The 26639-nt window shown below is 40.9% G+C and overlaps 1 protein-coding gene across 1 annotated transcript in view; it reads left to right on the forward strand.

Annotated features, from left to right (window-relative positions):
* The window catches only part of CABCOCO1 (ciliary associated calcium binding coiled-coil 1), a 95131-nt gene that overhangs the window by 60520 nt on the left and 7972 nt on the right, over positions 1-26639 (forward strand). The window contains exons 6-7 of the mRNA XM_083145593.1: positions 12837-12965; positions 17772-17906. Coding sequence (XP_083001719.1) covers positions 12837-12965; positions 17772-17906 — 264 coding nt within the window. The remainder of the gene's footprint in view (positions 1-12836; positions 12966-17771; positions 17907-26639) is intronic.

Here is a 26639-nt window from a genome sequence, read left to right on the forward strand (position 1 = left end):
GTCCACTCATGTGATTTGAAATGCGCTACATCCTATTGTACAGGTTGAGTATCCCTTATCCAAAATGCTCGGGACAAGGAGAATTTTGGATAACGGATTATTCCGTATTTCGGAATATTTTAATATTTCAATGATGTATTTTGAAGTATCTTGCATTTATGCTGTATAAACACATAATATACACACAAATATATTTTATTACCACATAAAATACACACAAATATATTTTATTTGTTCAAAAAACAAGGTTTCAAAATGTGAAACAAAATGTGTGTGTCAGCACTGAATTTGAATGCCAAGCAATCATTGTCTTGCACATATATAGTGCCAGTTACATATCATGTCCCCAGTGATGCTGTTACAAATGTCCCCAGTGAGTTTTTAGCAAAAAAATTTTTTTTTTCACTTTCTGGAATGTCTGGTTTTCGGAATAATTCGGATAACGGATATTCGGATACGGGATACTCGACCTGTAATTGATATATTGATTGTATCAGTAATGATAGAATTATGGGCTATATTTACTTGAATCAGTTTTGTCCATTGCATATAAATAACTGTGGAATATATAATACTGTTTGAAGATGTAGAGGCGATAGCCTGCAGGTTGCATGCTTTTTGAAAATTCAAGTTTACCCATATTTTGAAAAAAGGCTTTCTAAAGGCTTTCTGGATACTTATTCATCTTAAAATGTGTTATTGTATATTTAGCTTTCCTTAAAATCCTCTATCTCTGTACATGTTCTCTATCCTTCTCAGCTGGCCAGAGGGAGAGTATTGATCCAAGGTCTATAGTGTCATAGTGCTGAAAATAATAATGAGATACCTGGAACACAAGAGGAACATCTTAAAGGTCTATATTGCCCAAACATATATTGTCTCTAGACATTTGTAAGCATGTCGTGCAAAACTTTCCAGATCAGTTAAGGTAAATTTTATAGATCTTATGAAACCTACCCCAACGGGGGTTGACCGCTATTTGAAGCTTTGCTTGCGAGAGAAATTCTGGATTCATAAATTAGGGAACCATTGTTCCCAAAGCAGTTAATGCATCCATTGAATTGAGCTCTAGTCTCTTTCTCTTGATCTGTCATCCATTTCTGGGAAGGGAGATTCTAATGTTTTTTATTATCTGTGTTCTATTATGTATATTACCATTAAAAACGTAATTAGGTCTTTTTCCCTCCTTTTTGCATAATTATGATCATGGAAAAGAAATGAATGGGATAAAGCGCCCAACTGTTAGATACAGGGTAATATAGTCTTACTGTTTGCTGAAAATGTCCAAAGGTCTTATAATCTTAATAAATGGTTCAAAACATCCAACGGTATTTCTCAGGCTTTTGTCTCCGTATAGAACACGAAAAATAAAAATATAAACAAACAATGTGTAGTTTTGTCTGGTACAGTCTAATAATAGTGGTATTCCCCAGGAATGGAAAATCTTGTATATATTTTCTCCTTTTCCCACTAGTGCCTGTTCCAATGGATATCTTGTATAGGTTCACCACGTGTCCCCCAGTCAATAATGTTCTTACATGTATGCTTACATGTAATCTACACCGTCTACACACATCAAGGTTTCTTTCAATATAATTGTGCGTACTTGTATGCTTACTTTCACAATGCTTGACTCCTCCTATCACGGTTTCTTTAGATGGACATCTTAGACACGATAAAGGTCCAAAAAATATTTTATTGATAAAAAAGTGTTTTCTCTTTTCTCATATAAAAACCTTGATAAAGACCTTAGAGTCGAAACGCGTTGGTACGGTGTTGCTACCTCTTTTTATTTTAGACCCTGGTTCTACCCCCTGACCACTGGAATGGGTGAGCTTCTCGAGGCCTCCAAATAACATCAGGGAATCTCCCAGTGAAAGTATCAGATGGTGTGGTCCGGGTTTCCATTTTATTTTATGGACTGTTGTATTTTATATGAGAAAAGAGAAAACACTTTTTTATCAATAAAATATTTTTTGGACCTTTATCGTGTCTAAGATGTCCATCTAAAGAAATAGGAGGAGTTAAGGAGGAGTCAAGCATTGTGAAAGTAAGCATACATGTACGCACAATTATTTTGAAAGAAACCTTGATGTGTGTAGACGGTGTAGATTACATGTAAGCATACATGTAAGAACATTATTGACTGGGGGACACGTTGTGAACCTATACAAGTTATCCGTTGGAACAGGCACTAGTGGGAAAAGGAGAAAATATATACAAGATTTTCCATCCCTGGGGAATACCATTATTATTAGACTGTACCAGACAAAACTACACATTGTTTGTTTATATTTTTATTTTTCATGTTCTATACGGAGACAAAAGCCTGAGAAATACCGTTGGATGTTTTGAACCAGCGTTCGCCAACCCGTCGCTCGCGAGCGACGGGTAGCTCGCCGGGTGTTTTAGAGTAGCTCGTGGACTCCCCGCTGCCGCTCGTGTAACGGCGGCGACTGGGCAGAGTGAGCGCGACCGCCTCTATAGCGCCATCAAGCGCAGCAGCAGCCCGTGATCGGGAGCGAAGGGAGAGGTTTCCCCCGCAGCGCACGGACCTGACTGTGAGTTCCCGCCCATCACCGCAAGAGGTTTCCCCAGTAGCGCACGGACCTGACTGTGAGTTCCCGCCCATCACCGCGCACTGTTTGTCCCCGGGTTACCCGCGGTCACGTCTCCCACTGGGCGGCGGCGGGGATCGGTGTCAGGCCTGGCTGTCGCTACGTGACCGAGGGGGTCGTGTTTGAGTTCTACAAGTAGGTACAGCGTGATGCTGAGTCTCTGACATGTTCCCTCAGTCAGGCCCTGGCAGGTATAATGGGCATCATGTGTATGGCATATGTTTAATGAGTCATTAAACATATGCCACACAAATAATGCCCATTAAACATATGCCCCACACCTTGATACTCATTAATTAATAATCATCAAGGTGTGTGGGGCATATGCCACACACATGATGCCACACACTTGATGCTCATTAATAATGAGTTTCACGCTGTGGGGCATTTGTATAATGGGCATCATGTGTGTGGCATATGCCCCAGATACCTTGATGATTATTAATTAATGAGCATCAAGGTGTGGGGCATATGTGTAATGGGCATCATTTGTGTGGCATATGTTTAATGAGCATCACAGTGTGTGGCATATGATTAATGGAGCATCACGGTGTGGCATATGTATAATGGTGCATCACGGTGTGTGGCATATGTATAATGGAGCATCACGGTGTGTGGTATATGTATAATGGGGAGCATCACGGTGTGTGGCATATGTATAATGGTGCATCACGGTGTGTGGCATATGTATAATGGAGTATCACGGTGTGGCATATGTATAATGGAGCATCACGGTGTGGCATATGTATAATGGTGCATCACGGTGTGCGGCATATGTATAATGGAGCATCACGGTGTGTGGCATATGTATAATGGGCATCACGGTGTGTGGCATATGTATAATGGAGCATCACGGTGAGGCATATGTATAATGGTGCATCACGGTGTGTGGCATATGATTAATGGAGCATCACGGTGTGGCATATGTATAATGGAGCATCACGGTGTGGCATATGTATAATGGAGCATCACGGTGTGGCATATGTATAATGGAGCATCACGGTGTGGCATATGTATAATGGAGCATCACGGTGTGGCATATGTATAATGGTGCAACACGGTGTGTGGCATATGTATAATGGAGCATCACGGTGTGTGGCATATGTATAATGGTGCATCACGGTGTGTGGCATATGTATAATGGAGCATCACGGTGTGGCATACAGTATGTATAATGGAGTATCACGGTGTGGCATATGTATAATGGAGCATCACGGTGTGGCATATGTATAATGGAGTATCACGGTGTGGCATATGTATAATGGAGTATCACGGTGTGGCATATGTATAATGGTGCATCACGGTGTGTGGCATATGTATAATGGTGCATCACGGTGTGTGGCATATGTATAATGGAGCATCACGGTGTGGCATATGTATAATGGAGCATCACGGTGTGGGGCATTTGTATAATGAAGCATCACGGTGCGGGGCATATTTATAATGGGTATCACGGACTGGGGTCATGCACTATAGGGGTCATGTGTATCTGGTACTGCACTATTGAGGGCATATGTGTATCACACCCCCATTTTCCATGGCCGCACCCCATGTGGCTACAGCTCTTAGAGAGCTGACCATGCCCCCATAGCGAAAAAAATGGGGGATGTAGCCTCGCAGGAGTTCCACGTTAGTAGCTGAACCCTCTAATTTTTGGTGTCTCTTCTCCTCTACCAACAGTGTTGGGTGGTATGTTTCTGACATATTGGACATTGCAGTGTGTTTTTTTTTATATTATGCAGATTTTTTAACATTTTTTACTTTAGTAGCTCTTCGGGCGGTTTATTTTGTCGCGAGTAGCTCCCGACCCAAAAAAGGTTGGAGACCACTGTTTTGAACCATTTATTAGGATTGTAAGACCTTTGGACATTTTCAGCAAACAGTAAGACTATATTACCCTGTATCTAACAGTTGGGCGCTTTATCCCATTCATTTCTTTTCCATTGTTCACTTTTACTGGGAAGGTAACTCCCAGTGGGGTTAAGCGCTGCCCTCTTTTTGCGCCAGAGATTATATTGTTTGATATTTTTACTATAATTATGATCATGTATATTTGATTTGTAACTGCTATGCTATTACTGGTGCCTGTCCTTGTGTTTCCCCCCCTATATCCCTATAGATTGTAAGCTTGCAGCAGGGCCCTCCTACCTCCAAGTCTGTCTGTTGTTACCCAGTTTGTCTTATCACTGTCTACTATTGTAAAGCGCAACGGAATCTGCTGCGCTATATAAGAAACTGTAAATAAATAATAAATAAATTTGATTTATCAACTATAAATGTGTTTATCAAATATCATTTATATTATAGGTTTATTATAGTTAGTTAATGTTCACAATTTCTCTTTCACCATAGATAATGTGCTACTGAGCATAATTATTAGCAATAATATTTTTCGTTTTAGATTTATATTTTTAAACCATATGTTAATACATCTTCACATTTGAATTAGTTATAATCATACCTTTTTATTCTGTTTGGAGCATGGATATGTGTATTGGGCATCCATGTCCCTGTCACCACTTCACCAGCTGTCCTTCCTTAGTACACTTTTAGTAGGTACTAATCACTCCATACTGGGAATACCCCACAAGACCTGTCTTTTTAGAAATGATCTAACTGTTGTCTAACCATCAATTTTGGCCATTGTCAGTGTCACTCGGATTCCTAAACCATTTTTTTCCTGCTTAAAACAGATCTTGTACAAGTTTTTAATTTGGCCCATCTAGTGTGCCCCTTTATTAACCATATGGTTGCCTCAAACCCAATTGATCCTTATCTCTTTGTAAGGATATCCTTATTTCATGTTTGAACTGCTCTACTGTCTTATGCTCTACCACCACTGATGGGAGGCTATTCCACTTGTCCACTACCCTTTCTGTGAAGTAATTTTTCTGATATTTCCCCCAAACTTACCTTCCTTAAGTTTCAGTGCACGTCCTTGTGTTCTAATACTGCTCTTCATTTAATAATGTTTTCCTCCTGGACCTTGATAAAACCGAAAGTTTTGTCATGGGCAGCACGGATGTTGTAATGGTAAGCATTACTGCCTCACACCACTGAGGTCATGGGTTCGATCCCCACCATGGCCCTAACTGTGCAGAGTATGTATATTCTCCCCGTGCTTGCGTGGGTTTACTCCGGGTACTCCGGTTTCCTCCCACAATCCAAAAATATACAGGTAGGTTAATTGGCTTCCAACAAAATTAACCCTAGAATGTCTGTGTGTGCGTATACATGTGGTAGGGAATATAGATTGTAAGCTTTATTGGGGCAGGGACTGATGTGAATGTTAAAATATTCTCAGTAAAGTGCTGCGTAATATGTGTGCGCTACATAAGAAACTGTTAATAAATAAATAAAGTTTTTATCAAAATCAATGTTTTTCATGTTACCTGTTAGTGGTCTTAAAGTTTTAGTTGACAAGTGTATATATTCTATTACTCATCATCATCATCATCATCATCATCATCATCATCATCATCATCATCTATCTTTGAAAATGCAAGTGTTTACTGAGTTTTTCAGGTAGTAAAATATGTCAGAATAGATAAGAGAAAGCAGCACAGTCTGTCCTGATTCTGATTGGTTAGTAGAATTTGCTTAGTCAGGACTTGATACTGATTTCAGGGAAAATCAGAACTATGTCAGAAATTACAAAGTCAGAAATTACTTCCCAGTGATCTGCTCTTGAACTGGGACTTGTGTGCACCTATCAGTAGTCCACACAACATTTTGCATGTTTTTGAAAGGGTTGCATATTAGCCTAGCACTGTATAAAATGATGCCCATACCACTTTGATTCTGGTTGTGTGGACAAAGGACCTTATTCATGGTTGACTTGCAAAGCTCCCCCCTCGCATGCTGAGTTTCCTCGCATGCATGCAATTGGATATTTTGCATAAACATCCATTCGCAGCTTGCATACAGGGAGGAAATAATTTGATGGTTGCCCCTAGATGTAAGACACCTCTCTGCGAGCGCCCCCTGCGGGAAGCGGGCGGGTAGCTGACATCCACTGACGTCAGCTTCCCGCCCCCTGCACCCACGTCATTGGCTTATTGCCATGGGAACTCCCAGCATTTTCATAGGGACTCCCATGAAATGCTGGGCGTTCCCATGGGCGCAGCCCGTCACGCCCACCCCACAACCCCGCCACCCACTTGCTCTGCAGTTTGCAAGCATTATGCCGTGCCCGCTTGCACCAAGCATCTGACATCGCTACTCTGTGTGAATGGGCACTGGAGCAATCCAACCAGAATAACCCTCAAAATCTGGTGTCAAGTCCTAGACCTAAGAGCACAGACTAAGTAAACATATTGCGTAATGCAGGACAGGTTTGGAAAAATGCAAAAATCACCCCTAAAGAGTGGTGTGTATTACAAGACTAGATTTAATATTGTTCTACACTATTTACCAGTAGTTCGTAAGTAGCACTGACCCTCATGGATACAGCCATGGGAATACATTGAAACCCTCTGATATTCTTATGGGTGGAACAGTTGTTCTTTCTTGACTGGTGAAGGCATCAGCAACTGACTGCCTATACTGTGCCGCTACCCTCCTCCCCTCAATACACTGCCCAGCTATGTGACTTCCATGATGTCCCACAGCTGCATCAGTTATGGTCATGGTCACATCTGATCTGGAAAGTGAGCCCAGCATGGCCTCAACTATTAGTTAGATAGGGCCAGAAGTTCATTAGTTGCACTGAGGCCCTTATGGAGATGGACCTTCAGATGGCCCTGACTGTAAGTCTTTTGTATACAATATTTTATTTTAGGCTTTATTTTTTGTTTTTAAAATTATGCCTATTCCAATTTGTTCAATTTTAATTTTTAAAATGTTTAGGGCCAGATTCTCTAAGCTTCAAAAGTGATAAAATGGAGAGTGATAAACAGCCAGCCAATCAGCTCCTACCTGTCATGTCACAGGCTGTGTTTGAAAAATATCAGACATGAGCTGATTGGCTGGTTGTTTATCAGTCTCCATTTTATCACTTTTGAAGCTTAGAGAATCTGGCCCATATTCAGTTATAATTTTATATACTGAATTTGTTACGCATTTTGGATTATAAATAACTGAGCTTAATTAGTGTTCGTATGCAATATCGATGTTGACGCCACTGAGCTGACTGTGATTGCACTGCACATGTGCCAAGGTACCATTGCATTGTTGCTCATAGTGAGGATTTCACTGTACAGTGACCAACAGGAAGGGACCATTTGGAGGAGGTAATAGGGATTGTGGTTTTTTTTTTATAGCCCTGAATCAGCTATGAATCAAATGAATTTAATGTTTAAACTTTGGTCCCATCCCCAAAATATCTCATTATGTATACAGTATGCAGGTATTTCAAACCCCCCCCCCCCCCCCCCAAAAAAAAAAAAAAAAAAGATTGTAAAAGAGCAAATTACATAAGTATCACTGAGTAAGGAAGATTGCTTCATCTGATTGACTGTATTTTTGTGGTTCTTATTGATATTTCTCCTTTGTATCTGATTTCTTGTCAGAGCTAGAGAAGAAACTAGTTAGAAGTATGAAGGGGACCCGACACCACTCTTCCTGCACTAGTGTTGCCATCCCAGTGTCACAAACCGTGGGTCTCAGCCCCGTCTGAGCCCACGTCCATTACCTTCCCGGTGGTCAGCGTTGAGAGTAAGGCCTCTGGTCGCTGTCAGTATCTGGCGAGATGTCCCATGTTTGGCGGGTGCTGACCCGTGTCATCGACATGCCGGCACGCTGGACTCCGCGCGTCATGGGCGCCGCCATGACACATGCGCTCAGCTGACCAGAAGGTCCAATCCCGCTGTTCAGCCAGGGTAACCTCTGACCCACACACCTGCATACCTCTCAGGTATGCTCACTCTTTCCCTGTACTGATTGGTGCTGCTGCAGCTACCCAATCAGCACTCAGCAAGGGGGATATATTCCGGTCTCTGATCCTCAGTCATTGCCTTGTACTTGTGTTCATCTGACCCCAGTACCTCCTGTGTTCAGCTGTTTCCAAGGCTCCTGGTTATCCGGTCTCCCCGTGTACCTCTCGCAGTTCCTGCAGCTACTACCTGGTTTGTCATCCCCAGAAGACTCCTGCTATTTCCACTCTGCAGTCGAGTAACTATTTCTGCTACCATCCTCACCTGGCATACCATCTCCAGAAGCCTCCTGCAGTTACCATCGTGCAGTTGAGTGATCCCATCGACCCCGCTGTCGACATCGGTGTTGACACTTTCACACTGTGCCTTCTAGAGACTGTTCCACCTGCCAGTGTCTCCAGTGTCATTATTATTACCATCTCCTGTGCTCACAGCCTCAGTCCCAGCCTACGTCCAGAGGGCCAGGGCAGAGGGCCGCTACCTGCCTGTCAGACGCAGCTAAGTCCATATCCCCTTGCGGGGGTCCCTGTTGAATACCGCTGGCAGGTTAGACTCCGCGCCTCTGTTTGTGGTCTCCGCCAACACTCTGGTACGCAAGGCCTTGCCCCTGTGCATGTCATACATCAGGCCTCCAGCCTTCCGATACTCAGCGCCCTCCACTGGTCCACCACGGTCAGAGTCGGGAACACAACAGACCCCAGACCTGACACCCAGTCTGCTAAAGCTTATTGTTGGGTAATGGCACATTTTAGGTGACATTCTAGGTAACCTCATGTTTGTAATTTTTTTTTTCCCTAGAAGTCTAGGAATAAATCTTCATATTGGTTAAGTGTGCAGTGATCCTAGTGATCCACAAAGGTTCTGCCTCAGTATTGGGTTTTGGTCTTTCTTAGCTATTTCTGCTGTTAACCGTGACTATTTTAAGCCAGTTCTGTGTAAATCATTTTTCCCTGTTATGTGAGGCATGTAAACCACCACTCACCTTATATATAGTTTAACCCCTTCCCGACATATGACGTACATTTACGTCATATGTCGGTTGCGGGGGAATCAAGCCAGCTCACGGAGTGAGCTGGCTTGAAAGAGAGCAGGTAATGGCTGTATATTACAGCCAGGTACCTGCTCTCACGGCCACGAGCGGCGAGTTTGCCGATCGTGGCCGTTTAACCCTTTAAGCACCGCGGGCAAAGCGCTTGCAGTGCTTAAATAGCTGATCGGAGGTGGGGCGCCCCCCTCCGGCGCCGATCGGGGCCCCCCGCGGCGAGATCGGAGGGTGCCGATCGGTTGCCATGGTAGCCAGGGGTCTAATGTAGACCCCTGTGCTGGCCGTGTCAGCATTCCTATTACATCCTGCCTGAGGCAGGATGTAATAGAAAGTGCTGAAAATCACTATGTAAATAAATAAAAAATAAAAAAATAAACATATTTGGTATCGCCGCGTTCCTAAAAGTCCGATCTATTAAAATATAACATTAGTTATCCCGCACGGTTAATGGCGTAAACGGAAAATAATTCCCAACGCCAAAACTACGTTTTTTGGTCGCATCGCCTACCCAAAAAAAAATAACTAAAAGAGATCAGAAAGTCGCCCATATCCCATAATGGTATTAATTAAAAAGTACACTTCAGCCCGCAAAAAATGAGCCCTCACCCAGGTCCGTAGGTGGAAAAATAAAAAAGTTATAAGCCGCAGAACATGGCGACGCGACGCAAATTAGAAAAACCGTAAAAGTTGCTATTTTTTTTTTTAGTGGTAAAACATAACGAAAACTATATAAGTTTGGTATCACCAGAATCGTAACGACTTATAGAATAAAGATAACCCATCATTTTAAACGAACTATGAACTCCAAAAAAACCGTAACCAGCGCAAAATTGTGGAATGGCGTTTTTTTTTTTTTACCCCACATTGAATTATTTCCTGATTCCCCAGAATATTATACGGTATAGTAAATGGTACCATTAAAAAGTACAACTTGTCCCGCAAAAAAAAAGCCCTCATGTGTCTATATAGCCGGAAAATTAAAAAAGTTACGCTTATTTGAACGCAAGGAGGAAAAAAAAAAATTAACAAAAAAGGCCTCGTCGGGAAGGGGTTAAAGTTTTATGCTAATTGTTCTTTATGACACCAGCATTAATTACTGTAAGTGAAGTTATTTTTTTTTTCTTTTACACTACGACGTTATGTCTGCTCAACTTTTACTTTTCTTTAGAGAATGGCAGTAATTATGAATTCAATTATTTTGCATTGTGATAAAGATCTTATTTGTGGCTTCTGCAAGAAAAATATGTTTTAGCATTTAGATCTTCTTAGATTTATTAGAGAATGACGTCAGGTCACATAATTTGTGTATACTACAGAGTTATGTTAGGGTGATCAAGTACAAATGTATGGATTACAGGAGTGATGGTAACTGGTAGAAGACGATCCTTTACATTGTAAACCAAAGTCAGATTGTAAAACCTTTAGATGTCTAATAGACAGGGTGATCATTTACTATAATGTCTGACCCTTGCAACCCATTTGTAAAAGAAGAGAATTCGGATAATGAAAGGGTACATATTTTTCATACAATACAAACATATACTGTACACCCACACACACATTTTCTAAACCTGTATGAATTAAGTAAACATTTACTTACGTATATTATAATTTATTTAATGGACATTCTTAACAATTAAAATGTAACAACAGAGTAGCTGATTAACTAATCTTTATGAGTTTCTCTATTTGCTTTGCTTCTTATGGAGAATTTCTCTTAAATTGACTTGCATGACGAGTTCAGGCATGATCAAAAAAGGCGTTTAGATGCTATTAGAAGGCATAGGTTTCACTTTTATTAAATATATTACTGTACATGCAATGTATATTTTTACTATGTCTACATTACATCATCACTGGGCATTCTGAATATACGCACATATGACTACCTGAGTGGTTAAGAGGAGCCACAAACAGTGGCACTGAGAGTGTGGGTGTATTGTAGTATACATGGTCCTCTCTGACCATGTATACTGACCATGTATATGTAATTATTCATTCCGGCAGGGCCTGGAATGAATAATTAATTAATGCTTGGGCAAACTCTATTTGATGCACCACCAAAAACATTGGGATTTTTCTTCGGATGACCCAGTTATTTAGAATAGCCCCCATGTTTGTCACACCCCTCTCTAGTATGGGGGCTTGGCTGATCTCTTGGCAGCACTAGTCCAGTTTAGGAGGTTGTGTTAGCTATTGCTATATAAAATGCGCCAAAGATATGTGTTTTATTTTATAGTAAAAGTTTAAGGATTACCTATAGACTGTACAAACGTATAAGTCAATTTGACAATGAATCCTATCATCTGATGCTTATTTCTTAACATATATTTATGTAGCTCCATCATGTTCACCTCTTTCATCTGCTGTTCCGGTCCACCCCAGAGTTTATATAGGATGATGAAAGCCATTCTTTACAAATACATAAAAAAGAAACATTTAAGATGGAAGCAATTTGCTTTCATAAATATTTAGAAGCCTAAAAAAGTGCATTTCATTGTGGCATTGCCTTCTGTTTTGTTTGCAACATTGTTGTGCAATACAATTTAGATGTTGTTTTTGCCTTTTGTCTGTAAGTGTTTTCAAATAAAAGTAAAAGAACTGGAAGTTTAAGTGAAATAGCAGCTTTTCTGTGTATTGTTTTCTTTAAACTGATGTTGTAGCTATTAAAGTACATATTGCATTGAAGGAGAGGACAAAGGGCAAAGTCGAGGATCAAAAGAACTCAGCAGAGACGTAATAAATCACAGAATCAAGTTGAATCTTTGTTTCCTTCATACTGAGTTTTTATGCTTTATAAGACACAATGTTCTTTTTTTTATTTTTTTATAGATACCTTAGATACTGGTAATACTTTAAAAGAAAATTAAAATGTTTAGGAATTCTCGAAGCAACTTCGTTTTTCAAGGCATATCTCTACAATAAAATGCAGTTAATGAATACGGATTTTCTTTTCTTTGTGTGATACATTTTAGTCCTGCTATTATGCAGTAAAATGATGCTGATTTTTTTCATCTGAAAAAGCTTTTATTCTAGTATTATTCTTATGTGTACATAATCTTTTTGTTTGTTTTTGAAAAATAAATTTAAATTCAGAGTTAATTTAATCTGCATGTTTTTTTCATTAAAAATGTAACCCATGAGGGAAAAAAAGACTACATTTGTGAGCGTTGTCATGGTAATCACTGCACACATGTAGAACAGTTGGTTTTATTGTATTAATCACAGTGAAGTATTTTGTTACTGAATATTTTCAACAGGATTGCAGCCAATTAAATGCTATTTTCCCTTGTTCCACAGCAAGTAATAGAGATAGCTAAACCAGCAGAAACACCTTTCCCAACACCACTGGAAGAAGGAATATTTTCTGAAATCTATACAAAATTTATTGCACCACCGGCTCCAAAGGAAAACACAGAAAATATTGTGGTATGATTCACAAATGCTTGGAATGTGTTTATTGAAATGTTGATGGACGTGTTAAGATAATGTCAGTATACTAAACACATTTGGAACTGGAATGATGACATTTTCACCTTCAACCTAAAAACATTTCACATCCTGTGAATTGTACATTTTCATATTTAGTTAATATTGCTTTGTAAAATACATACTGCCTCTTATATTACAGTATGTGCTCATGATTCACACTGGACTTACTCATGTGTATTACTAAGAATATATCTCTGCCACTGATTTAATTGTATCAATGTCTGCTGCTGCCACTGTCTGTTATTTACCATGTACTTGTCCTAATTTGCATTTGTACTGTTAATCACTATTTTCTTGTTTTGATGTTTTCATCATCTTTGTATTGTCAGCCGCTGCAGAACCCTTGTGGCACCATATAAATAAATGATAATAATACTTAACTCAAAATAATATCTACCATTACTAGCACTATTTTGTAAACATGATGTCAGCAGGCAGTGGAGAGATGTTCTCTATGTTATGCTACAAATGTATACTCCATATTCAACATAACAAACATGCAGCCATTTCTATCATCAATTGATCACCCAAAAAGCTGTACTGAAGCAGTGGCGTCACAAGGGGGTGTGCACCCAGTCTACACCCGGCCTACACCTGCAGAGGTGTGACACCAAGTGCCGGGCCTTGTTCAGTGACAGGATGCTGCACTGCAACATTATTTGCAATACGCTGCTTCTGTCACATTGTAGAAGCTGACACTGCAGGCAATGCAGTCTATGGTAGCAGCTCGCATCTCCTGGATCCCCGAAGTGACAGAAACAGTGGTCTGAACGTTTAGTTATGCACTTGCGCAAAGCCATGTCCAGTCCCAAAAAGCCACACCTCTTTTTAAGTGGTGTCTAGTGGGTGATTGACGCTACTGACTGAGAGATGTTGATATTTGTTTCAGAAACTAAAGCTTATATGCAAAATATGTTTCCTCATAAACTGGTGGTAGATGTTCAAGTCTGCATTCAGAATGTTGACAATGACATAATGTCAAAATTGTCAGAATGTCAACAATGTAAATATCAAAAGCTGATTTTTGGGTTAGGATTTGGGATAGGCTGTAGTTATGGTTATAATATTCAGGGTTATATTTAGGGGGATATTCAATCCTCTGCCGCTATTTCCGACAAGGAGAATAGCAGCTGGTGCCTATTCAATGTTGTCTTGAAGAGGCATCACCGTAGAACGAGCCTGACTTTAAAAGCTTTCTGGCTGTTCTGTCGAGAATGGCCTCGGATTTTCGCAATCACGGTCGTATTTCGACAATCCACGGCCGTTTACACGGACACGCCCCCTTTTCGGCAATCGGTGTGTGGGATATTGAATCAAACCGCAAACGGGCCAGGATCACGGCTGTCGGGACGGACAGACAGTCGTGATCCTGGATTGCATATCCCCCTTAGACTGCAATTAGAGTTAGTTTTCAACTGTATGGAAAAAAATCATTGTTGATATGCAGACTGTCATCATTCTGGCCATGTTGACATTCTGGTTTTTAATTCTATATGTCGACTGTGCCACATCTAGATAGAACTAATATTATTAAACTCTTTTGTTTCATCAGGCCAATAATAAGATTTTGCACTGTTCTATCCCTGAGTGAATGTAATCATGCTATCCAGGGCCGGTGCAAGGCACCGGAGCGCCCCAGGCGAGTCGGGGTCGGGGCGCCCCGGTGCTGGGGGAGGGGGGGTACCTGTCCTGCGGCGCTGTCCGGTGCTGGGGGAGGGGGGTACCTGTCCTGCGGCGCTGTCCGGTGCCGGAGGAGAGGGGTACCTGTCCTGCGGCGCTGTCCGGGGGATACCTGTCCTGCGGCGCTGTGTATTTAAAGCTGGCGGCGGAGGCAGCGGGGGTCCCTGCAGTCCATTAGAAATAACAAGCGCTATCCGCCGGGCTATGCGGAAGCGCTTCTGTTGTGAAAACACTGGCAGCACGCTGATTGGCTGAGATCAGCGTGCGCCATGCTGCCAGTGTTTTCACAACAGAAGCGCTTCCGCATAGCCCGGCGGATAGCGCTCATTATTTCTAATGGACTGCAGGGACCCCCGCTGCCTCCGCCGCCAGCTTTAAATACACAGCGCCGCAGGACAGGTACCCGGGTGGCACGGGGGGGGGGGCAAAATGCCGCCCTCCAGTGGCCGGCGCCCTAGGCAAATGCCTATATTTGCCTAGTGGTGGCGCCGGCCCTGATGCTATCTAGTGTGAGGAGCATGCTTACTGGGCTTATCATGCTGTAGGAAGTCTTCCAACTTTTAGTCCACTTTAACATCTCTCCTCTGAGCCTCCTATGTCCTGACTTTAGATTTAACCCTTTCTATTACAGTACATCATTTTGTGCAGGAGTCATAAGCTTAAAAAATGCAACAACATTTATAATTGAAAATAATCTCTAATAAAATAATTTGCAGAAATGTGCATTTCATGTTAGCTAAATATCAATTTATATGTGAGCAATTCAATCCTTGCTCGTAATGGAATCAGTAAGGATTTTGCATGTTCAAAATGAAAATCCAGCAAATGAAAAAGTTAATCAAATTGCCTATAATATATCCTTTAAATTGTAATTATTCCATGAGTTGCAGCAAACCAGATAGCATTCTGCAGTGTGTCAAATGGTTCAATTACTCTAGAAGCCTTTATTACCCCCAATTTGAATGCCTTCTATATTTATTTTTCATGAATGGACTTTTCAAGTGATAATGGCTAATGCGGCAATTAACAGTAAAAATGTTGTAATAAGACTACAGTTATACCAGTTCTGCTTGTCAAAATAACCAACATCGATTTCTAAGAAGTGCACTGTAGGGCTTATTTAATACAATGGTATTATCTGTAGAAATACATCACAATACATAGCCCTCAATCAAATTCCACTGATACATTTACATGGCTTGGGCCATGTTAGTGTTGTTTTTTATTTGAAACACTACATTTTTGGACATAGGACCATGTTATTAAAGACATTTTGGGGGTTATTTACTTAGATGGGCGTTTTATTGAATATGAACAACCAATCAGATTCTATCTAATATGTTCTAGAAGGTGAGAAAAAATATATGAGAAGTAGATAGGAAAATCCCATTTTCTATAGAACCACTATCTTAATAAATTGACCCCTTTGTTTTCTTTGTTAAATACATTGCAAAATTTGAATATGATGAGAGCTAAGGGTCTGATGCAGAGGTGGAATAAAATTGGGTATATCTTTCTTCAAAACTCAATGTTCTGGGACTGTACTGCCATCCCACTGCTTGTGGAAATCACTGTCATACCAGAACAGCGAGTGAAATAGATGCATTGCACGTGTGCACAGCATCTGTTCACAGTGCAGGGATAGCCTGGGGTCGGACCCTCATCTAGGAGATGTCCCCACAGTGATGCAAATGGGGATGCCTCAAAGTTTCACCCCCTTTCCTGTCAAGCCATGCCCCTTTTTCAGACACCCCAACCAGACATCTGCAACCAGCAATGTTGAAAGGTATGTCCTAGTGTTGACTGCTTACTTCTGATTCTGTGTAGTTTGCAGTCAGGGCTGTCAAGAGGGAGAACGTGGGCATGTCCAAATTGGGTAGGCACCTAAAACAAATCTGAACAAGGGGAGGATCCAGAGGACTCCCTAAACGAGGCATATCCAAACTATGGCCCTCCAGCTGTTGGGAAACTACATGTACCATCATGCCTTGCCACAGTTTTGCTATTAGTGAATGCTAAAACTATGGCAAGGCATGCTGGGATGTGTAATTTCACAACAGCTGGAGGGCCATAGTTTGGACATGCCTGCCCGAGGCCCTTCCAAATAGAATGTGTTGTGCTTTGAAGAGAGGCTTATATGTCAAGGGAAGTGGGTAGCAGGCCAGGTCCTTTCAACAAATCCAGGAGCGGTCCAATAGTACCCACTTACCCACCAACTAATTGATCTTTTCTTGTGTGAATTCACATCCTGAAGTTACATCCTACATACAGCAAGTCGTAAGTCATATGATTGATATGCATACTACAGGTAGAGTATCCCGCAACCGGGCATCCCGTATCCGAATTATTCCAAAAACCGTGTGTTTTTGGCATAATTCGATTTTTTTTTTTTTACCCCCCCTAACCCTTTTTTTATACTTACCAAGTCCCCCGGCATCCACGGCAGGCCTTCAGCATCGTCTCCAGTGGTCCCAGGAGTGCATTGCGCGAGTGTGTATGTGCACCGGTGACGTCACCGGCGCGCCTGGGAACTCGCGCAATTCACTCCTGGGACCACTGGAGATGCCGGAGACGGTGCTGGAGGCCTGCCGTGGATGCCAGGGGACAAAGTGGACGCTGAGGGACCATCGGGGCACCACCAGGGGACAGGTAAGTATGTTTAAAAAAAAATATTCCAAAATCCAGAAAATTCCCTTATCCGGAATGCTCGTGGTCCCGAGCATTTCGGATAAGGGATACTTATAATACATTTTACCTTGTTGTGCTTTTAATCATTAAAACATTTTTTTGTTTTGTTGATTGTGTTCGCAACAGAATATAAATAAGGGCTCCATAATACCATTTTAAATGATTAACTGCTCAAACAGATGGTGCAATGACTGTATTATACAGTACATTCAAGTAAAATATCTTACGTCTTTCATGTAATTCTTGTCATGTTGCCATTTACAGAAAATGGCAAAAACATAGACTTTTTCTCATATTAAACCGTATTACTTTCTGCAGTGTGAAACAAATCATGTAATTCTTTTGTAATTAATTATTTTATTAATCTTAAATAAGGATACCACACTGCCTGCAGAGCTTGATAAAAAGGAAAATCTGTCAGATGAAGATAATCTCCTAAGTGGGTATAGCATTGATGAAGTAAAGACCGTCTTAGAGGAAGTTACAGCGGATGCTATTGATAGCCTACAGGTAACATTTACTTGCTGGAATATACGGTTTAATACTTTGTACATCTGAGTTGTATATCTGAGCTGACTTGTAACCTTAGTTAAGTAGGTCATCTACTAAAGACATTTTAGAAGAGCCTGCTGTACATTATATCTGTTTACTGTAATTTATTTTTTTAATACAGTATACACAGTACCAGTTTTTAATTCTGGAAATAATACAGTGGCTACTTGTTTACTATTCATGGAGAACCAGTTTATTTTATGCTATGTATGACAATCAATTTCAAGGAGTTTGTACAGGCAAGTTGTAGTGTGGGACATTACCAAAGGGGGCAGTATTATCCATTTGAATGGCTAGGCTGAAGCCCAGTGGCCCTGCAGTGACTAAGGGCCCTTTAATATTTTTGTAGTCACTGTTACCTGCATTGTGGTTAATAGTAGTTTGTGGTAAATAGTAGTTTACATAGTTACATAGTTTCATAGTAGATAAGGCTGAATAAAGACTTGCGTCCATCGAGTTCAACCTACGTTTTAATAGCTTATCCCTTGTAAAAGACAGAATATGGTTCTTATTAGTACCCTTGGATGTTTTTATCCAATAAATGCTTGTCCAACCTTATTTTGAACGTATTTATTGTATCTGCCGACACCACCTCTCCAAGAAGAGAGTTCCAAAGTTTGACTGCTCTGACCGTAAAGAATTTTTTTCTTTTGAGGGAATGAAATTTTCTTTCCTCTAATCTAAATTCGTGCCCTCACGTCCTAGCTTCCTTTCTTGCTGTAAAAAGGCTGCTTGAGAGTTCCTTATATTGGCCCCTGATATATTTGTACATGTTGAGCATGTCCCCCCTTAAACGTCTCTTCTCTAGTGTAAATAGTCCCAGCTTGCTTAATCTCTCCTCGTAGCTCAAATTCTCCATTCCCCTAATAAGCTTTGTTGCTCTTCTTTGGGTTTTTTCCAATTCTATGATGTCCTTTTTATAGTGTGGGGCCCAGAACTGTACTCCATATTCAAGGTGAGGTCTAACCAATGCCTTGTACAGTGGCATAATCACTTTTGAGTCTCTAGTTTCCATGCCCCTTTTATTACATGCTAGAATTCTGTTGGCCTTTTTTGTTGCAATGTGACATTGAACACTGCACCCCAGCTTATTATCCATATGGACTCCTAGATCCTTTTCAAGTGCTGAAGTACCTAATGCCTGCCCACTTAGTTTGTAACTTGCACCCTGGTTACGTCACCCAAGATGCATAACCTTGCATTTATCCACATTGAACCTCATCTTCCACTTTTTAGCCCACTCATCTAGCTTGTTAAGATCATTTTGAAGTACGTTCACATCCTCTGTTGATTTAATATCTCTATCATTTTGTGTCATCAGCAAAGATGGATACATTGCTGAGAATCCCCATCCTGATATCACTAATATATATGTTAAACAAGATGGGCCCCAGTACCGAACCCTGTGGCACTCCACTTAATACTGGTATCATAGTTGATACTTCACTGTTCACAAACACTCTTTGTTCTCTATTACAAAGCAAGTTCCCTACCCATCTACAGATATTTGCCCCTAATCCCAGGTCCTCCATTTTATTTATCAACCTCATGTGTGGTACTGTATCAAAAGCTTTTGCAAAATCAAGGAAGACCACATCTACTGCGTTTCCATTATCAAGGTTTTTGTTGACATCCTCCTAAAAGCCTAGTAAATTTGTCTGGCAGGAACGATTTTTCACAAATCCATGTTGGTTAATACTAAGTAAACTATGAAGGTCTAAATATTCCAGGATACCATCCCTTAAAATTCCTTCAATATTTTACCCACTATTGAGGCCTGTAATTTGCAGGGTCATCCCTTTTACCTTTTTTGAATATTGGCAATACCTCTGCTATTCTCCAGTCTTTTAGTACCATACCTGTTGATAGTGAATTTTCAAAAATGCAATATATAGGGGTTGCTAGTTCCTCCCTTAATTCCATTAGTACCCTAGGATGTATCCCATCTGGCCCTGGTGATTTGTTAGTTTTTATTTTGCTGAGCCTCAAAATTATATCATCGGTCGAGAGATCTATGTTGAGATCCGGTTTGTTTGTCCCAGTTGTGGTATCTGTGCTTTCCACTATCTGCTCTCCCCTAGTAAACACTGATGAGAAGAACTTATTTAACAGTTCCGCTTTTCCTTTATCCTCTTCTAAACTTTTACCGTTGATATCGGTTAATGGGCCTATGTTCTCTTTAATTATTCGCTTACTGTTTATGTACTTGAAAAACTTCTTGGGGTTAGTTTTGCTTTCTGTGGCTATGCGCTCTTCATTTTCCCTTTTAGCTACTTTGATTACTTCTTTACAAGTTTTGTTTGTTTCTTTATACTTGATGAATGCCTCCTCATCTACGTTATTTTTATAGAATTTAAACGCTTTTGTTTTATTTTTGATCGCTGTCCTTACTTTTTTGTCCAACCATGTTGGCTTTTTTTTGTTGAATTTACCCTTATTGACTTTTGGGATGTATTAGTGATTCTAGCACATTTTTAAATGTATCCCACATTTCCTCTGCATTCTTCCCTTCGAATAACTCTCCCCACTTAATTTCTTTTAGAGCTTCCCGGATTAAATTGAAATGAGCTTTTCTGAAGTTTAGTACTTTACCCGGTCCTGTATATTGTGGTTTACGGAAGTTGATTTCCAGTGAGACCATGTTGTGGTCACTGTTCCCTAGGTGTTCAATTACTCTGGTGTTTGAAACTAAATCTATGTTATTTGTTAATACTAAATCCAGTAGTGCCCCATTACGAGTTGGAGCTTATACCGTTAGAGTGATAAACTGATCTTTGAGCAAGCTTAGGAACCCACTGCTTTTAGATGATTTACATGTCTCATTTTTCCAGTCAATATCTGGTAAATTAAAATCCCCCATTATTAGTACCTGCCCCTGATTTGACGATTTTTTTATTTGGTTTAAGAGTAGAGACTCGTCCCTATCGTTCACGTTTGGTGGTCTGTAGCTTACCCCTATTAAAATTTTATTATAGGGTTTTTTATTTTTATCAGTTATCTCTGCCCACACGGCCTCCGAGTTATCTTCTTCTGTATCTGAGATCATAACTTTCCCACAAGATGTTAAGTCCTTTTTTACATAAAGGCATACCCCCGCCCCTTCTATTTTCCCTGTCTTTTCTGTAGAGAGTATATCCCTCCATGCTTAGCGCCCAATCGTGTGACTCATTACACCATGTTTCTGTTATACCAATAATGTCATAGTCATCCCTAGTTGCCATAGCTTCTAGTTCCCCAATTTTTCCTGCTAAGCTTCTTGCATTAGTCAGTATGCATTTGAGTTTGTGTTTGTTATTAGATGCTACCATTGAGGCTACATTGGGATCTCGTTGCTCTATTGATTTCTTACTGACTCTAGTTTTTCTCCCCAACCCCCCTTCTCCACCCTCCAATCTCTTAAATGCCCGTTCCTCACTGTTCTGTCTAATATGCCCATAGTTTATATCTGCATCCCTCCCCCCTATGACTAGTTTAAAGACTCCTCCAACCTTCTAACCATCCTGCCTCCCAGCACTGCCGCCTCCTTTCCATTCAGGTGCAATCCGTCTCTGCTGTATAGATGGCGCCTGTCTGAAAAGTCAGACCAATGCTCTAGGAACCCAAACCCCTCTTTTCTACACCATCCCTTTAGCCACGCGTTCAGCTCCATAAGCTCCCTCTGTCTTCCTAGACTAGCGCGTGGCACAGGTAAAATTTCAGAGAAAATTACCTTAAATGTCCTTGCTTTTAATCTACGTCCTAAGTCCCTGAAATCGTTTTTAAGGACACCCCACCTGCCACTGACTTGATCATTTGTGCCAACGTGCACCACGACCGCTGGGTCTGGTCCAGCCCCTCCCAGTAATCTGTCCACCCGGTCTGTGATATGCTGTACCCGAGCACCTGGAAGACAACAGCCTGTACGACAATCACGGCCCCGGTAGCAGATTGCCCTATCTGTCTTACAGATGATAGAATCCCCTACCACCACCATCTGTCTTGTGGTCCCTGGTTCTCTAGCCCCCCACTATGTCTGATGTGCCGGTCCTCTGGTTGCTAGAGGTACAGGTCACATCCGACCCCACCAGTATTGAAGTAACATCCGCAGTAGCTTCGTCCAGACTGGGGAATCTACTGGGATTGGTTAAATCAGCACTGGCCTGCCTCTTCCTCCCCCTACTACCCCTTCTGACTGTTACCCAGCTAGCTGGCTCAACCTCCTCATCTACTGCTAAAACCCCCTGATCCTCCAAAGTTTCCACAGTGAGGCGGAAACTTTCTTCTAATTTGGCAATGTCCCTCAGAGTTTCGATGGTCTGCTTTAGATCAGAAATCTGGGCTTCCAAAGCAGTCATCTCTACACATCTCACACAGATGTATTCTCCCTGGCAATACGCGCACTGAGTGAGATTGCCGACCCCACTCATGGTAAATTCATTTGAGTTCTGCTGTTTAGTACGGGGGTGCTATATACTATATTATTTAAATTTATTTTTATTTTATTTAAGTATTTATTATCTGTGGACTATCTTACTGGGTTAACTTGCACCTATACCTTAATCAGAACAAAAAAAAAAAGAAAATATGTAGTGTAGAGTGAAGGAAGAGAAGAGACAAAAGAAAAAGAAGACAAAAATGTACTGCGTATAACAGTGAACCTATGCAGATCCTACCCTATAGAATAGAAGAATACTCTAAAACAACTCTAAACAACCCAATAATTAAAAAAGCACAATACAAGAGTTTGCACTTTGCAAGACATATTCGGAACTGCTGAGGTTGTTTTGAGACTGTGCGGGCCAGACAGCAGACCAATAAGACTCAAAGGAGAAAAGAAGTAGAAGAACAATTACGCTGGGAGAAAAATAGGTCAAAAGACTTTATGTCAACTGGGTATCCGTGTTCACTTGAATACTAAAAGTGTAAATGATGCATAAGCACCTCTTCCCAAACATCTGCTGTTGTGGTGTGAAAGACTGAAGAGCCAGAGGCAACCCAGAATACCCGCCTAGGTACCAAGCCATGGGTTAATATGGCCCTGGGACAGGCTACAGAAATTCCACGCATGGTGTGTTTAGGTTTGCCCACAGATGTGAGTCGTCACACTTGCTACAGTAATTCACAAGTCAGCCGCTAGTCTAGAACTTTAAGGAATGCTCAATTTAGAAAAAAACAAATATGTTCTAGTTCTGTAGTCCAAATTCCCTCCCCAGAATAGGGTTGTAGTATCAAGCAGTGAAAGAAGTGGATAAATTTCCCACAACAAGTTTTGTGGTAGTATTTAGCAAGTACACTCTATAAAATATTAGACGTTCATTGGTTGCCATTCACAACTTTAACCACTTGTCCACTTATCCAATATGACACATCTATGATTTCCTATTGTGACATCTGCTCTAAAAATGAGGAGTACTTGTCCAAGCTGATCTGAAAGGGAGCAATGTGCACCATCTGCACAATTTCTTTATTAACAAGTGTTGCCAGATTTCAAGAGATCTCCCACTATTCCAGGATTCTCCTGGAAATTCTGGGAGTATAGGCAAATATGCTTCAGTTGTTGTCTGTCCCCAAGTGTTGCATGCTGTCTCAATTGCAGTTTAGTTAATGAGGTTGTACAGCTTTGTTTATTATGTGTTATGAGGAACATCTTGGTACAACACCTGTTATTTGATGACTGCCACATGCACAATTTTTGTAAGGGCCTTACTTTACTACTGCAGTGCAACCAAGTGTCCTGCAGTACTGACCACTATGAGAAGAGAAGGCTGTGGCTTGGCCTATAAAAAAATAAAGACACCCTGTGGGGTTGTGTATAATGGGGTGCTCAGCAGGTGCTGCTAATCCAAGCAGCTGCATACAAACAGGGTAGTAACTCCTGTACAATAACAAAGATAAAAACAAGAATGGCAGCGCTAAAAATAAAATAGAAATTGACAAGTGTTTGAATTTTATTAATTTATTAATACATTGGCTTTAATAATACAACACACTTAGGGGGAAATTTACTAAGATGGGCGTTCTATTGTACATGGGATGTTGCTATGGCCAACCAATAAGAATCTAATTCTTACTTATTTAGCACCTTCTAGAATATAACAGATAGTATCTGATTGGTTGACATAGCAAATTCCCATCTGACATAGAACTCCAATCTTAGACAATTACCCCCTTAATGCATGATACCATGGACCTTATTCTGGTCCACACACAAAGCTGCGAATTTCGCAGCTTTGCGCATGGATGAAGTGCGCCCCCCCTCCCCCATTGCTCACGAGTTCCTCTGCTGTTTAGCATAAACATCCATTATGTTCCAAACACATTTCTAATGTATTTAATACCAAACTAAATGCAGTAGCTTTTCAGCGCTGTGTAATGGGCCTAACTCAAAATTGCAAAACTGCAACTGGCGCTACTCTGTGGTCATATTGCTAGAGTGTGAGAGCATCTCAACTCAGCCAAGCGCTCCTACATTCACAGCTGCCCTCTGATTGCGAATCCAGTTGTAGGCCAGCCGTATTTTGGCTCGCCGCATCCCTCCCTCTGAGCGTTCCAGAGACACCTGGGTTGTCTGGACCATTTCCTCAAAACAATCGGTTGCCACACAGACACACACCCACGGTTCGTTGCCGCCCCCTGCCGGTCCTGAAACTGCAACAGTCTGTGATTGCAGTTTCAGGGTCTCACATGTGCACTCCGGAGCACCTGCATGCGCAGAAGTGCAGAAATTGGCGATTCAGGATTTCCCCACTTCTGGGTTTGGGTCTGAATCAAACGTCGGTAATATTTGTACTGCTCATACAATATTGACAGCATATATTTATAATTAAAAAGGCTCTTAACTTAGTTACTTAGTTATGACATTAGTATTGCACAATAATCATTATTTTATAATCAGGAGGAATCTGTAGATTTAATCCTTATGACAGTGGTTCCCAAACTTTTTTGCATCACGGCACCCTAGATTATCAGAATATTTGTCACGGCACCCCTAGGTGCACAGTTTGCTACCGAGAATTTCAGAAAACAATATTAAATTTAATAGGTTGTGCTTATATGTCATCCTTAGGTCCAGTTATGTCGATTCACTTCTATTTATCCACATATTTTAAAACTGGAAACCACAAGCACTGATTTTGTCTAATACATTGACCAGGAGTAATTTGAATCGGTTCTGGACCACCAAACCGAGGCACCCCAGGGAGCCTAGGTGCATAGTTTGGGAACCCCTGACTTTTGAGATAGAAACTTCTCACTCAATCAGAATACAAGGCACCTTCTGCTTAAAACATTAATAAATAAGTACATTTTCACAAATTACTTTTATAACCACTTTTACCTAAGGAAAAGTTTTGATTCAAAGGTTAAATTGCAGTATTAGTGTGTTTTTTTAATTCAAAGCAAAGGCATGTTCTATAGTCTAAAATAAATGCATTGATTCAGACTGCAAAATAAATTAAACCTGGATCTATTTATACGGTTGTAAAACACAGACTTGCCTAGGAAAATGTGTTTGAATGGAATATCTCAAGGGAAGTCTTAACTGATATCTGAATGCCAGAGACTGTATAAAGTACCCTTTACAAAAAGCCATCTCACAAAATGCAGTCACTGTTCCCAGTGAGCCTACATTGTTTGATTAATCACAAGTTGTTATTGAGCAATTTAGATTAGCTTTAAGTGATGTTGTTCCAATATAATGAGCAGTTTTGCAAATAACCTTAAAGGTTTCTATTTAACAGAAGAACAATGTAATTTTCACAAAGCTGTGTTAATTCAAGAACATTTCATACAGTAGTGTATTAAGCTATTCCCGCACAATGTGACAGGCAGTCAATGTCAGACTTTGGATATGAAGGGCCCACCAGTGGAATGCAGTGGTAGGGGCGCATGCAAAAAGCTGTTTCCACTCTCCAGACAATGTATGGCCAGCCACCACAGAGGTTTGGTTAACCGTTAAAGAGTAGTGCATGGTCTGGACCTTGATAGATAAAGATATATATATATATATATATATATATATATATATATATATATAATCCAATGCGACCGGCACTCAGGTCTTGGAGACTGTAAGCCAGGGAATCCTTGCTCCGGTGCCCTCAGACTAGAGGGAGTGAATCCTCTGGAGATATGCAGGGTACAAATAAGCGGCACTCGGAGACTCACGTACTGGTGAAGAAGGTGGAAATTTTATTCCATGTGCCCAAAAGAAAACGTTTCGGAGCTCGGGGGCCTGACGACGGGGCCCCCGAGCTCCGAAACGTTTTCTTTTGGGCACATGGAATAAAATTTCCACCTTCTTCACCAGTACGTGAGTCTCCGAGTGCCGCTTATTTGTACCCTGCATATATATATATATATATATATATATATATATATATATATACACACAGTAGCTCCCAGAGGGAAAACAGCACTCACCAGATTTCAGTAGTAAAGGTCATCAGGAACAGTGGGTCCCGTTTTTATTCAGGTCAATAAGGAGCCTGCCGACGTTTCGGTCCTACTGGACCATTCTCAAGGCAGTTGAATTCCAAAGAGGCAACAAAAACAGCAGCATGGAAAGGGGTAACAGGGACTGTTACCCCTTTCCTCTGGGAGCTACTGTATTTACATAGCACTGTTCCTGTATATACACTGCTATTTATACGGCACCCCAGCGGCTACCTCCTTATAGGGTGAGAGTGCAGGTCTTGTGTGTGTATATATATA

Source organism: Crinia signifera, chromosome 6, assembly GCF_055691185.1.
Source record: "Crinia signifera chromosome 6, ASM5569118v1, whole genome shotgun sequence".
Taxonomy (NCBI): domain Eukaryota; kingdom Metazoa; phylum Chordata; class Amphibia; order Anura; family Myobatrachidae; genus Crinia; species Crinia signifera.